Here is a 16,809-nt window from a genome sequence, read left to right on the forward strand (position 1 = left end):
AGTTTTTACTTAATATATTTTTAAAATTTTTATTGTATAAATGTTAATTTTTAAATGAACGATAAATATTCTTAAATAATGATTAAGTAAATTTGCTTTATAACAAGAATGTTTTCATCTGTTAAAATTTAGTGTCAAATTAAATTTAGAATTGGCAAAACTTGATATGCCTATGATTGGCGTAATTCATTAACTTTTTTTTTCGTGTAAGATTGTATCCGCATTTTATTACCTATTTTATTTTTTCTAAATTAAAGTTAAAATAATTATAAAACCATTACACGTTACAACTAAAGTGTATCGAAAGCACAAAGTTTATGATTATAAATATTAATATATTAATTTTTTAAAATTATATATTATTGTATAGGGGAGGAGCAATATCACTTATTTTAGTATAGGTCAATGTATGATTGGTTTTAATTTTGCCACGTCAGTGGCAAAATTAGTAACCAATCATACATTGACCTATAAAATAGTGATTTTGCATCCTGTACAATAATATTATTATCATTTGGAACTGACCATAACATTTAAAAGCTTAAAAAAGTTTATTTAAAAGTTTAATTTTTTACTGTTTATATTGAAAAAATGATTTACAAATTATGCTTTTTTCTCTTGCTGACTCTTTAGTATTTTTATAATAATGCCACCACAAAAATCTCAAAATAAAAGTAAAAAAGTAATATTTATTTGTATTCGTTTAGTTAATATTTTATTTTATTTTTTTTTTTGCATTTTATTAAAGATTTTTTTTTAGAATAAAAAAACTTTCACATATGTGGCCCCTACTGAAGAAGAAATAAAAAGTATGCAAACAGCAGCTCGTGGCAAAGCTACACATAATTCTACAAGCACTTGGATTAATGTACTTGAAACTTTTCGTAAGGATATTGGATTACCTGGAAAAATAGATGATGTGAATTCTAAAGAAGAGTTAGAGCGTCAACTTGTTTTATTTTTTGTTTCATGTAAGCAGCAAAATGGAGCTGAATATTCAGTACAATCAATAAAATTAGCAAGATTTGCTATTGCACGACATATCAACACATATTCTAAAATTCGTCCACAAGAAATTACAAATAAAAATATATATTCTGAATTATATAATGCAATTACTGGCAAGATCAAACTTTTAACTGATCAGGGATTAGGTGAAATACATGATGCAGATGCTTTTACTCAAGATGAGATTAGGAAAATTATTAATCATCCCACAATGCAACCAGATTCACCAAAAGGACTTATACGATGCATATTTTGGCATAATGCTTTTGAATTAGCTCTTCAAGGTGGAGAGCATTATAATCTAAACTCTAAAGATACAACAATTTAAAAAAAGAAAGGATGGTGGTATTGATGTTACATTTTATAGATCTAAGTGTAATCAGAGATCTTTAAGTGAATCTAATTCTAAAGCTGAAGTAATTTCAATACCTGCTGATAATGCTGTTATTCAAGATTATGAGCTTTATTTTAGTAAAAGACCACCAATTTGTGAAGATGCATTTTACTTGCAACCTTGCAACAATAATGAAGGTAATTATTTATTATGTAGTAATTTATTATTTTTTTTTACCTTTCTTTTAATTTCAAATAGTTGAGTTTACGGGTTATTGGTTCAAATCTGCTCAAATGGGAGAAAAATTGGTAAAAGGACTTATGAAAGAAATTGCAACAATAACTGAAATCAATTGTGATAAAAGAAAGTTCACAAATCATAGTGGACGAAAAACCTTTATTCAAATTTCAAAAAGTGAAGGAATTAGTGATAATGATGTGATGTCTGTGTCATGGCATAAAAATCCTCACTCTTTGGCTTATTATGAACGTCCCAAGTCTATATTGCAGCAAAATACATTATCGCAAATTAATTCTTTAATTTATAATGGTAAGAAAAGAATTGCACCTGTGGTTTTAATGTAAAAGTAATATACAATATATTTATTATTTTTCTTTTCATTAGATACATTATTGTCAAATGACAAAACTGCAAATTCTTTTTCTTCAGCCTTAGAAATTTTTAATGGTAAGATTTAAATTATGAACTAATAATTCTTATGGTATAAAAAATTTTATTTTTTTTTAGAATCACGGTCACCACTTCAGCAGCTCAACTCAAATGATTTAAACGAATTAAATGATGGTCAACAAAATAAAGAAATTAACGGAAATGACGAGACCATTAAAAAAATTCTCCATGGGAATGTTTTTCAGAATTGTAATATTACATTTAATGTGAATAAATGATTTTTATACGAATTTTATTATATGTACACTTATAAATAGCTTATTTTAATAATATAAAGTATAAATAGCTTATATAAAGTATAAATGGTTTATTATGATATTATAAAGTATAAATAAAATATCTAAAAATATAGTATGTTATGATCATATGTACCCGAACGATAATATGAAATATTATATCACCTATTAATAAAAAAATTTATGTAATTAAAAAAAATATAATACCAGTCTTCAATTTGTTAAAAAATAAAAAAAAAAATTCGTCATGATTCCTTATTTATCTAAATGGGTTCACAATGTTTCAATTAGGTAATGACAATAAAAAAAATGTGCGGCTGAAAAATCGCTAAATTTGATTGGTAGCGAATTGTTAGCCTCAGATGTGCATGATACATATTGTGCTCCGAGCATAACTTTACGACTTTACGTTCAATAATTTGTTTTAATAATTTTCATTTATTATAAAGTAAATAACAGTACTACACATATAACTAAAATTACTGTAATTAACACATTTATTTCATAATTGATAAGTATGGAATCGTTGAAAAAGATATTCAAAAAAAGTCAAGTAATACTAGTATGGAAATTTTGAATAAAACATCCAAAGGAAAGCAAAGAAATTTATGGAAAGGTGTTGATTGGGATAAATATCAGGTAAATGCAATTTCACTTTAATAATTATTATAAATAATGTGATTTAAAATGAATAAAATATATTTTAATCATTTATTTAGGTTCATGTTACTATTTCTTCTATTAATTCTGAAGAGATTGATGATAAAGTAATCTATATGGACGATATAGAAAAAAGAAAAGAAGACTATGGTATATGTGGAGAATGTAATGAACCTGGTACAGGAGCATTTTGGTGTCAACATTGTAATGCTAAAAGATTTAAGGAAAATTTTAAAAATTGGACTAGTGGAAATAAAGATATTGATGAATTAATACAACATTCACAACTTAATGCTGTATATTGTTTAAAATGTCTTAAATGGATACCTTATGAGAAATTTCAAAACGTCACTTATATTACCAGAGAAGGCTTTGGTAAAATTTATTCAGCTGAATTGCCTGAAGGATATATTGGTTATTGGGATATTGAAAATCAAAAATGGTACCGATACACAGTCAAAAAAATTGCAAAATGAGGTAACTAAATAGAAAATTAATTTATCGTGTTATATTTAAATTTACATTATAATTTTCATTAAATTTTGAAAAAATTTTAATTATTAGATCAAATCTTATCTTCAGATTTATTTTCGGAATATTGCTTCCTGCTATGGAATAACTCAAGATCCAAATACCAAAGATTATATGATGGTTTTATATTATTGTGAAAATGGAAATTTAAGAAATTTCTATTTAAATAAGTCCGATAATAATATAAAACTTTATAGATTATCAAGAATTGCAAATGGACTGTTAAGTATCCATAATGCCGAAAAAGTCCATAAAGATTTTCATTCAGGTAATATATTGCATGGTGGGCCTATGTATATAAGTGATTTAGGAATGTGTCAACCAGCAAATAATAAAGAGAAATCAGATAAAAAAGAAGCAGTTTATGGAGTATTACCTTATATGGCACCAGAAGTTTTACATGGATATCAATATACAAAAGCAGCTGATATTTATTCATTTGGAATAATTATGAATGAGTACCTTTCTGAAGAAATTCCTTTTAATGATATTCCTCATGATCATATTTTAGCTGTTAAAATATGTAAAGGACTTAGACCAAAAATTTCTGAACATATTCCAAAATTCCTTGTAGATTTAATTATGAAATGTTGGGATGCTAAAGCAGAAAATAGACCATCTGCTAAAGAATTATATCAAATATTAAAAATATGGGAGGAAACAGAATTCGATGATGATGAAATTTATTCTCAAATGATTAATTATGAAAAAATTAGGGAAATAAAATTTAAAAACAGATCAAATGAAAATAAGTCTGAAAGTATTAAAACTCATCCTCAGGCGATCTATACAAGTAGACTTTTAAATTTCAAAAATCTTCCAGAACCAGTAAATTCATCAGATCTATCATCATTTCAAGTTATTTCAGGTAAGTCAATTTTAATCATGAAAAATTCTAATTCAAGTTTTAACAATATTCCAATCTTTTTTAATAATAGATGATGAACCATCAGTGTCAGCAAATCTAAGTAAATATAATCATCAATACTTTTTGTATTTATAAATTATATTTTATTTTAACATCATATTGTTATTTAATTTATAGTTTCAGAATGTTTTGACGTTCAATTTAGCGAATCAGGTAAAATAATATTGTTATTTATTAACGTCTAATTCGTCTAATTTTTATTTAATATTTCTAATAATAATAGATCTCAATGAAATTAATCAAGATAATTTGAATGATGAGTCTTAAATTATTAGTAAGTTTTTTCGAGAATAATCAGAATATTATTTAATAAATTTAAAGATAATATTTAAAAATTTTTTATTTAACTTAGTTTATATTTTTATTTATATCTTAGTGGAAATTTTTATGGTAGGAATTAATAAATATATATATTTAATAATATCTTATTTTTATGTTAAAAAGAGACGCTCAACTATGTTAGAAAGAGAAATGCTTGATTATTCTGATATCATGATAAAAAAATTATTGGTAGAAAATTTTAGATTAGCTTGTCTATTAATCATTAAGAGAACTTGAAATTGGTTACAAACAAACAAATAATTTTAAATTTCTTATTCTTTACAGTATATTTAAAAGCTATTTATTTTTTAATATTTTTATTAACCTTTATTTTTTATCTGAATAAGTTTTTAAATAAAAATTTCTTTTATTTTAAAGTTATTTAAGACTTAAATTGATCCATCTAAAATTATTTTGAGGTGGTTTAAAAAAAATCGTACATTTTTAATCGTATCCGCAGTAATTGCCTATTCACAATCTTAATAAATTAATCGAAATTCGGTCTAGTAAGAACTTTTAAAGAATTAGTTCTCCTGCGATAATTTATCTAATTGATTATTAGCCAGTTTACTGACAAAAGTATTGGATTATATAGATCACACCATTCACAGAATCACGGACTATCGGATCAAAATTAATAACTACAAATAAAACAAGAGGTGTTTGTTGATTGATATATTATTATAAATATTACTATTTAATTTTGCAACTTAAAAAAATTATTTTTAATCTACCCATTTAAAATTTGTCATAAAACCTTAAATTTTTCTATCCATGTAATAATAAACAAATATCGTGTAAAAATGCACTTAAAACTTTTCCATTATCAGTTTTGATCCGCATCCCAAATAGAGTCAATAAAATTACTTGGTTTCCTCGGAATCCACCTAAATCCGTTTATTTAATTTGCTCTCGTCGATAAATATTTAAAATTACTCTGATTAGAATAATATTTAATGGTTCAATAATATACACTTTTATATACTGAGAGGTACGTTTTTGTATACTGAGAGATATCAAGGTTATTAGCGAGAGATTGTACCATAAAAAGATCACTTAATTTGCGTTAGAATTTTATACCGGATTATTTGATATACAAGTTATACACAGTGAAATTCTATATAATGGAACCATCCGTTCCATTAGTAAAATTTGTCAAAAATCCGTTATATCAAGAATTCCGATATATATATCGAGGTTAAATTAATTATACAATTCCGATATATCAAGATTTTACTTATGATCCGTTATATCGAAGTTCTGATACATCAAATTTCACTGTGTAGGATAGTAAAGAGAATATTATGAAATTACTAATATAGAAGATATTACCTGTTACTCGAAAACAACACTCGTATATAAGTACTTCGCTTAACGTATTTACTAGAAGCGGCAGTGCGTCACGCTTCAATAATGGAAATGATTAGGTCATTTGACAACCTCTGAATAACCCAGGTCATTTAGTCATTTACAAATATTAGCTAAATTTAAGTTTAATGTAATAATGGGCCATAATTAGAAGACACTAATGACACAAATGACACACGAACAATCATTTGACTTGATGTCATTTAGATCACTTGCCATCACTGCTGCCATACTGTTTATGTGAAGGAAGTCTAGAAATTTTAGAAATTTATTATATTTTTTTTATTATATTTATAATATCATTAATTTCTTTGTAAATTTGGACAATGGTAAATTGGCTGATATGACTATTAAGTTGTAGTTACAAGACGATTTTCATATTTTTTTATAGAATTAAGAAATGCATTGTTAAGAAAATATGAGATATCACGCTCCGTCTAAGATCCCAGGCTAATTATTATACTGACTTCACTCGTAATTAATCAAATCTGATTTAAGAGTTTAACACATTTGGTTTCTTTTAACTTACTAACGTTAAAAATACAGGGAATATTAACGTTAAATTTATAAAAGTTTCATCATTATTCCTTTTATTTGTTGACAAAATTCTTCGCAAATAAAGAAAACGATAACTTAAGGTGACCGTATGAGAAAGAAACACTTTTATATAAGGTTACATTGCCAATTTATTTTATAATTTATCTTTTATTCAATATGAGGTAATAAATCTGCAATAACAAATTCTCAAAAAATCTATATAAACCTATGTACTGAAGCAAATAAATTTAATTTTCATAATTTTCAATATATACTAATATTAGTAAATTGGTTCAATAAAACTTCTTTTAAAAGGTTCAGGATTATCATCAATTGTGAATAAATTCCTGGCTTCTTCTAATACATCTTTTGAAAGTTTTTGATAACAAAAATAACGATATGAAGTTATAATTGAGTATCTAAAAACTTTTAAGGAATTATTTTTACTTCTAGCATAATCTATGATTGTATTTAATATATCATCATGAATACAAGAACCCATACAAATACTAACTTCTTTAAGTTCACATTGCATATTTTGAAATAAAGTTCTCAATATTGTAACAATCATAGATGAATCAATCTCCAAAATTTCCAAAATTTGTAAAGAAGAAGAAAATGAAAGAGCCAATTCAGAAATTTGAGTAATTTTAAGATAATTATCCCAATCCAACTTTAAGAAAATAAGATGATTTAAACTTTTCAAAAATGAAATGATAGCACAAAGTTCTTTTTGAAATATTCTAAGAAAAAGATGAGTAATATTTGTACAAAATGGAAGAATTAATTTTGTGATATTAATAATACTAGAATGAGTAATATATTTATCATAATAAAGGGTTTTAATATCATTATTTGACATTAAAATAATTCTTTTGAATAAGGTAAGAACAGGAAGATAAGAGATTGTAATATGAAAATTCTTAAGATTATTCAATTTTGATTTAATAGGTTTATTTAATTCTGAAATATCAGTACTTTTATTACAATAAAAACTACTAAGTTCAATTGTTTCCAGATTTGAACAATGATCCAATATACTAATAATTATAGTAAAATTACGTATTTCATATAATTTTAAATGAGTTAAAGATTGAGAATTATTTTTAATAAAATTTTTATCCTTCATAAAACAAGGCATTTCCAAAGATTTCAAATTATCCAATGAAATAATGAAAGAACTTAATATATCTAATAATTTATTAAATTCATTATCAAGTTTTTTTAATTTTTGTTGTTTAAATTCTTTCTTTGTAAATATTAATTGAATGTGTTTTATATTTTTATTATATTCAGAAATGATTTTAGTAAGTTTTGTTGCATTCTTTTGAATAAATTTTAAAATTTCTAACTTTTTTACATCAAATCTAAATCCAAATCCAAAAGTGAATTTGTTGATATTTGATAAAACATATCCAAGAATTTTATCATCAAAAGAACTCATATCTATCTGATTTCTTTCATCATTCAAATCAACATTCAAGTATTTAAAATTACTTTGATTATTAAAAAATAATTTTTCCATAAAAGGATTAAGAATATGAACAACGCTATTAATTCGATTTTCTGTAGCTGGAGCGGAATAATATTGATAAAGGAAAGATCTCATTGATGTTTGTATATTAAATATTTCAAATTCTTGAAGAAAACTTGGGTAATTAATAAAAGGTTTTGGAAAGTTAAAATCAGATTTACGAAAGAATGTTGTGACCTGCTTTTTTTCTTGATCATCAAGACAAGAAAAATATGTTCGAAAGATGAGGCTCATTTTATTCTCATCTTGTTTAACATGTTTAAATGGATTTCTCCAAAGTATACGTACAACAACTTGACAATAATCTCTATTTAAAACGACACATGAATGTAATGTTTTAATATCATGAATAATGTACTGTACAATCTCATATATACAGTCAGCTGGTAAATTTACTACAATGTTATCTTGATTTCGAGACATATTCGTAAAAAAAAAGTGGAAATATAAAAAAAAGTGGAAATGTAAATAAAGAGGAAACGTAAAAAAAGAGGAAATGTAAAAAATTTTTTTTTTTTGAGGATCTCCTTATTTATGACGCAAATTCTGTAACACAAACATGAAATTCAATGAACATTTCACATGATCTGTTTTTCTAATGCCTGATATATTAATTTTCGAAAATCTGAAATTTTTCAAAGATAACTCTATACTGAAAGTATATTATATCGATACTTGAAACCAAAAAATTTTGATATAATTCTCTCACATAAAATATGAATTTAAAAATATACGATTTTATAATATATATATATAAAATAATAATTTCATTTCTTATACCCTTAAAAAAATTTTATTTTTAATAAATTTTAATTTAATATATATTAATCACGGTTTCAAATAAATTATCATAATTACGATACATGTATCATCATAGATTTTTTTGGAAAATGATCACGCCTTATGAAATTTGTGAAACATATGATCTAATAATTTATTAGCCATTTGGCTTTTATATATTTTAGTATCGTTACTTTTTAAGATCCAATGATACTTTTTTATTTGATAATCAACAATTTAATAATTTGCCCCATCATGAGGTCACGTTAAGAGAACAATATGGGTCTGATACAATATTTATATATTTTAATACAGTAGGTCGTATTTTTCTTTACTACCAGCCTTACAACAATACCAGCCTTACTTGTAAACTAATAAATATATGTTAAAAATTATCTATTAATTACCATACTATACATAGTAAAGGATGATCCGCCAAGAGTTTTGTATTACCTTAAAATGAATTTTAGAAATGGTTTAGCCAAACAATTTCCTTTTTTTTTTGGCAATTCGTGTGACCAAAACGACCTTTCATTTTTATATATTGAGAGGTGTGAGAATCTTTACTGTGAGTCTGTATCTAGGATTGAGGATTTTTTAAAAAAATATAACGGAATAGCAGATCACCTGCTGACTAATAGAATTGCCAAAAATATCGTGGCTGGTTTTGGCAAAAATTAGCAAATCAGACTATAACTGATAATAATCTAATTAATTTCTGACCTAAATTATTCGAATTTTTGAAGTATATTTATATCTTTTTGAAGTAATTCTAATTTCTAAAATAAATTTCCCATTAAAATACCAATTATAATAATAATTTCTAAAATAAAGTATTGAACCTATCCTTCCTATGAATATCTTAATTTTAAAATAATGATCAACTAATATTTATCGTTCCCCTAAAATACCCCAAAATTGATGTTAGTTTAAGGTCATTCCAGACGCAGTAAACACTTAAACTAAATATAATGCTGCGCCCCACAATTAATCCCAAATTTTCAAAAAAATATAAATTATAAAATTCACTAGATAAGTTCAGACGCTACACTATTCGTATCGGTTTCTTGTCCGTCCAGCACGTGATGACATGCAATGATAACTGCGCTTCGGACTTGATAACGGTTTCCGTTTCCTAGTTTATTATACCTTTCTGTCGTTTCATCAAAAGTGGCCTTCGCAAAATAATTGTATAATGAATTATGTTCTTATTTGTTCTACAATATTTTAAATTTTCAATGATTTATTGATACATCTTATGCTATTACCCATTCTTATTATGATATTTAAAAATTTATGGCGGAAATTTAATCCATCAAATGCTTGCTTGTCTGCAATTATCTAATGCTCAGGGTTAATATTGCAATCGCATGTTGAAATATTGATTTAATTATGTTCATAGTATATAGGATGATTTTTTAATCATTTGGTACGTTAGGTTTGGGGCTGATGTATTTATAGAACACCGGAACCTCATAGGTTATATATATATGGGCCGAACTTTTTTACTTAAAATGTACATAAAATAATTGCGAACATTTTAATTGAATTTAAAGATCATCAGAATAAATAATTAACATTACAAGAACAAGGTAAATGGTTACAAAACAGTTTCGTCAAAATTTTTCACACAGTATTTCAATTTGAAAATTGCTCAAAATTCTGGATTGAACGGAAAGAATGTAACTAAATCATAAAATAATGATAGTAATTTAGCCTTATATTATTATATTATTTCAAAATTGTCCTGTATCAAGATTATATAATAATATTCATCATAATAATTACATGGAATGATAAATTAGAAATTTATTGCAAACTTCAAAGGGTAATATTATATCTTAAATAATTATGCATCATGAAATACATTTATAAGTTATAAGTAACGTTTATTAAATAGGAAATTAATATGTTACTTGTGATTAGTATGTTGTAATATATATTAGTCATAACTCACATAACTCATAAGTCAATGAGTCATGACTAATCAATTTCACGTCACGTCGCGTATAATTAGTTAATCATAGTTACTTATTTGAAGAAACATTAAAAATATATCACAAAAAAACTATATAAATATCTTACCTTACTTTTCCTTCAATATATATTTTATTTTTCTACAATATTTTTTTCGCATTTTTTTATTTTCTACTTTATTTTCTTCGCAATATTTTCTTTATTTTTGCAATATTTTCGCATTTATATATTATTTACTTTACAACAAGTGGAAAAAAATAGGAAGAGGAAAATCGCAACAATAATGCCAGTTACTTACGTAGACAAGCTTTAAGAAGCGAGATCAGAAGTGACCATCATCGCAGGTGAGTAGGTTTGGATGTTGAGACGAAGGTTACCTAGTCTCCGTTATTCCGTAGTTGCGATAAGGTGGCCATGAGCATAAGTGTGGCCGAGGTATACCACTTTGGTCACTAGCGTATGTATGGTCACTACAAGTATACCATACAACCACCATCTATATGGTCACTTCATAGAAAACTATATGGTGCTGCAGAGTCACTTACCCACTTTAGCTTCGCAAAACGCTTGCTTAGGCTGGTCCTAACACTCACATTGTATATTTGTAGATGTATGATTTAAGCCTATTGTTTTCATATAGAATGTTCGCGTAGGCAAAGAATACGTGACTTTTTGGGAATCTCACAGTCCCAAAATTTTATCTTTTCTTTTGAACAGGCTAATAGATTTACGTCTGATGGTAGATGTACAATGTGTACATACAGAAACTGCACAAGATTCTAACTATAATAAAATCAGGCGCAAACATATCACGTTTTTCTGTGTTACGTAATTCAATTACTTAAATAGAGCGCTTAATCTAAATATCTCCGAATTTTTTAATTATATAGATTGTCTGGTTAATGAAAAAATAATTAAATAAATTTAGTTGGAAATGAGGAAAAGAAAAATATTCGTTCTACTGCGCCGATCGCGGTAACAAAAAAAAAAGAAATATGTTTTTAAAATGATTTTAATAACTTTATTATATAATTATTTAAATTACAAACTAAGAACTCTCATCTTAGTGTTAATAAATGATAATAATTTGAATATAATACAATATTATTTTGATTTATAAAGTCAAGATAAAAAAATAACAAATTAGTAAATTAATTAGTTGCTTTAAAAAGAAATACTTAAATTAGTATAAGGATTATTTGTTATTACGTAAATTTTCACCTACTGTCGACATTAATACTTTGCCTTTTATTTGTTGTTGAGTTATTTCTTTTTCATCATCTAAATTAAATAAAAGTCGCGTTTAATAAAGAATTTTATTTATTAGTAATTTATTATAAAATTTAAGATATTGATTTAATAAATAAAATCAATCTTTGTGATTTGAAAATAATTAAAATACATTACCTCTAAAAATGGTAACTATTTTTGATGATTTGTTATTATTCTGCTTATTTGATTTATTAAAATTGTTAACTAAAATAAATAACAATTATTAAACATTTATTATATGATAATTCAATGCTATATAATATTAATAAATACTTACTATTGTCAGGAATGTTAAAATTATAAAATTTACTATGAAACGCTATTAGTAGTAAAATAAAGTAAATTATTATAGTAACCAAATAAAATGGTAGAAATTATTATTTATATGGTTATACCTTCTTGTTCTTCTAAGATAACATTAATAATGTATTTTAAAATAAATACATTCGCTAATAAAATATTATACACTTATACCTTCTATTGCATTTCTTGGTTTAGGTAGATTTTCAAAGTTGTGAATTTTACTTGTAAATAATCTGCTATTCGTATAATTTTTTTCTACTTTATTCATTTCTAAATTATCTATTTCTGATTTGAATAATTCATATGACATATTTCGATTATTTAAACTAATTTTACGTATTTTGGTATCAAGTGCATCAGCATCAGGTCTTTTTAATGGATCAACATCCCAACATTCTTTCATTAAATTTTTATATTCTAATGGAGTTCCTGGCACAATTTTTGGCCTTATACCGTTAATAATATTCATTACAATATCATTTTCATGTTCATAATTTATAAATGGTGTTTGTCCAGATGAAATTTTCCACATAAGAATTGCAATACTATAAATATCAGATGCAAAAGTATATTCTCTTCCAAGTTCCAACAATAACTTCGGGTGCTATGTAAGGAAGATTTCCATATATACTTGTTGAAGATTTATCAGCAGGTCCACAAAATCCAAGATCACTAATAAACCACCGACCATTAAATTGTGAATATAATATATTTCCAGAATGCAAATCTCTATGAATTGCTTTCTCTTTATGAATATAACGAAGTGCACCAATTATTTCATTAATAATTTTAATTCTACCTCTCCATGTAAGTTGATTATGATTTTGTTGTAAATATTTTCTTAAATCCATATCCATTTTACCCATTACAAGCATATAATGTCCATTTGATGGATTTTGTGTTAAACCATAACATCGAACGACATGTGCAGTGGCCATTTATTACTTATAGTTAAATGTGATTCAGTCTAAATGACAACATGCTGTTGTTAATACAAAAAACAGAATTTTATAAATAAATTTCAAATAAAATTATACAAACCTTTTTAAACCAACTTTGATTTGCACTTTCAACATTTTCTAACGTTTTAGGTACTACTTTTATCATTATGCTTTGTATTCCTTCTCTTTTAATTCTTTTAATTATTTTCTTTTCAGAATCCCATTCTTCATAATATCCATTAATCCAAACTGCTGTATAGATTTTAGAGAAACCATCTTTTGTTAAATATTTAATATTTTCCAAATTGTTATATGGAATCTATTCAACTATCATTTTTGGATCAAGTGATTTCATTTGACATTTCCGTATTAAATTGTCAATACCATCATTCCCAGATGTCCAATTTGAAAAATTTTCTTTTAAATAATTTCGGACACAATATTCACAATATAAAGTGGCTAAACATTCTTTGTTACAATTTTCACAAATTCTTTTTGTTCCTGAATTATTTCTAACTTTATTTAGATCATAATCTCCAGTTAATGATCTTATTACTACAGTTTTTTCATCACTTGTAAGAATTTTATCAGCAAGGAATGTTTGTTTTTTAAATTCAAATTGTTTGTGTATATCATTGTAAATATTAGTATCTGTTAACATTAACGCTTTATTATTTGTTGCATAAATTAATTCTTGTCGAAGAGTGGACATAATGTAATTTATAAATTAAGGGAAAATAAAGTTTGTCATTAAAATGCAAATTGTTGATTGTGCCCACATAAATTTGTAACCTTTAGGCGTAATATTTGACGCCTCATGACCAAAAAAAAGAAAAATATAAAGATATAATATATTATATTATTTCTTACTGTTCTTAGTATTCTTTTATTTTTAATTTTTTTTCAGTGCATAATAAATTTAATGAATAGATAGCCTTTGATTATATTGTCGATTAATACCGTATTCAAATAATTTGATAATAGACTATTAATTTGCATTTTTAAATCATACTTAATATAAACATGATTGATGAAAGTCAAATTTCTTTAATCATTTCAAATTGAATCTATTTTAAATAAACAATGTAATGAATAATGAACTTTAATTTATCATTTTTAATACAAACGCAACAGGATTAATAAAATTTATGATCAAATAATTGGGTATATTAGATTTTATATAATAATAATTTAAGGTTTTATTTATTTATGATTTTAAATTTATAGTATATGAAGAAGAATTGGCTAATATTTCAACAATATTGAAATGATAACAATTTATTATACTATTAAATACAATGTTATTTACAATTTATGTTATTAAATACGATTATATTTACATTCCATATAAATAAATATTTTGAAAGATTTCTTTATATACGATATTTTTGGTAGATGATTATCAGATACTCTAAAGTAGTTGCCGTAGCATCGTTCCGTCGTTCCGATCACCGATCCAAACCTAAATGGTAAAAGGATGGGAAATTTTTTTTTTTTTTCGGTTTAAAAAAAAAAGCCAAACCGAAAAAAAGAAAAGGGGAAAAAAATTTTTTTTTTCAGTTTGGAAAAAATGGACCAAACCGAAAAAAGAAAAGGTTAAAATGTTTGTAAAAAAACTTTCGAAAAGAAACAAAAAAAAATTCGAAAAAAAACTAAAATAAAATTTTTCAAGTTTAAACCAAAAAAAAGATTTCTTGATTTCTTTTTAAAAAAAGAGGAGATAGAAAAAGAAAACCTCGAAAAAAATTTTAGAAAAAAATACCGAAAAGAAAAATCAAAAAAATATTATGCGACCGATTGTATCATTTCAAGAGGATGAGAAAGAAAAAAATTAAATTTTTTGGATTAACTGGTCATTAGAACATGCAAATGATAATTAACTATAATAAATCAGGTGCAGAAATATCACGTCTTTCTGTGTACATAATTCAAATTATTTATATAGAACTTAATCTAAATGTCTCTACTTGTGTAAATCAAATTTATAAGTAAATTTGTTTCTTTTTTTAGAAATTTGTTTCATGAAATATAAAGTCTTTTTCTCTTTTTTTAAAAAATTTTTGAGTTGCAAAAATATATAAAGTTTTTCACTTTTAAAAAGTAAATAGCATCACAATATAATAGACGATCATTTAATATAAGTATATAGATTGTCTGGTTTAATGAAAAAAAAAATAATTAAATAAAGTTATTTGGTTTAACCATTAAAGGAAAAACCGAAAGGGAAAAGGAAAAAAGTTCGTTCTACTGCGCCGATCGCATTAACAAAAAAAGATGATTGATAAGAAACCTAAACTTTGTTTTTGCGGAAATATTGAAAATGGCTGTCGGAACGACGGAACGTCCACATGACCTGATAGCCAATCAAATGTTTCTAGCTATTATAAATACGGTATAAATCAGGCGCGGAAATATCACGTTCCACATTACACAATTTAAAATTAGTTACGCAAATAGAATCCAATAAAAATGAGCCAAATTTTTTGTGCTTCTAATTTGGATTTTTTCCCTTTATTTCATTTAATTCTTTTATTTCAAAATTTTTTATTTTTCAAATTTCCGAATTTTAATTGTACTGTTATACAGTATTAAATCAAACTCCTGTCTCCTGAGATCCGTAATCATACTTTAAAATGTCTTTACCATAATGGTAACTTTTAATTACAATCAACTAATTAATACGTTAGTCGATAGAAAATTTTATTTTTCTTACTTAAACACGCAAACTTTTCAGTCTCAACATATGTGTGTAAACTAAAATGAGGAAAAGAGAATATAAAGACGCTACTGAACTTGAAGACGACGACGATGAAACTACGGATGACAGACTGAGGACGAATACGAGTACAGAACCGAGGACGAGAATGAAGACGAACTTGTGGCTGAAAACGAACTCGTATCTGATATGAAGACGAACTCGTATCTTAAGATGAGGAACTTGAAGTATTTCAGAATCTAGATTTCGCCCATTACCAATCGATTATCTAGCGCCCGAACTGGACGTTAATACTAGATGGAATTCTATCTTTACATGTTGGAAAAGTGGAAAAGAATGGAGCCTGCTTTAAATTTACTTGCCGCCGATAATCCAAATGTTCGTCAAAGATATCTTACCGATTTCGATTGTATTAACATTGATGTAAGTGAAATCTTTATCCTTTCCATATTTTTGATAACAATTTTGAGTCATTCGGTCGGATTTAAGCAACAATAATCATTTCATGACGCTTTGGAGTGTTCCGATTGACAAATTTTTAAAATTGTGGCAACTTACTATATTCCCAATTTATTAGGATACTATGGTTCTTTTAAGTCCAATCGAACGTGTAATCCGTTTCCTTTCAGCATTTAGTTACCCAACTCATGGTGACATTCGGTTCGTTTTCTCA

The 16,809-nt window shown here is 25.3% G+C and overlaps 2 protein-coding genes across 2 annotated transcripts; one reads left to right on the top strand and one right to left on the bottom strand.

Annotated features, from left to right (window-relative positions):
* Positions 1 to 646: 646 nt before the first annotated feature.
* On the top strand, positions 647 to 3,638 carry OCT59_021320 (uncharacterized protein; the record flags this gene model as incomplete). The annotated part of the gene is made up of 3 exons (XM_066149797.1): positions 647 to 682; positions 761 to 1,292; positions 3,631 to 3,638. The coding sequence occupies 3 exons, from the start codon at positions 647 to 649 to the stop codon at positions 3,636 to 3,638; spliced, it is 576 nt and encodes a 191-aa protein (XP_065990666.1).
* Positions 3,639 to 6,769: 3,131 nt separating this feature from the next.
* Positions 6,770 to 8,651, bottom strand: OCT59_021321 (uncharacterized protein). Its single transcript, XM_025313026.2, has one exon. It carries the CDS (start codon positions 8,568 to 8,570, stop codon positions 6,894 to 6,896), a length of 1,677 nt encoding a protein of 558 aa, XP_025188277.2. The 5' UTR covers positions 8,571 to 8,651; the 3' UTR covers positions 6,770 to 6,893.
* Between the last annotated feature and the right edge of the window lie 8,158 nt (positions 8,652 to 16,809).

This window comes from Rhizophagus irregularis, chromosome 3 (assembly GCF_026210795.1).
Source record: "Rhizophagus irregularis chromosome 3, complete sequence".
Lineage (NCBI taxonomy): Eukaryota > Fungi > Glomeromycota > Glomeromycetes > Glomerales > Glomeraceae > Rhizophagus > Rhizophagus irregularis.

Coding starts and splice junctions, on each gene's coding strand:
- OCT59_021321 (XM_025313026.2), bottom strand. CDS start 8,570: ATGTCTCGAAATCAAGATAACATTGTAGTAAATTTACCAGCTGACTGT.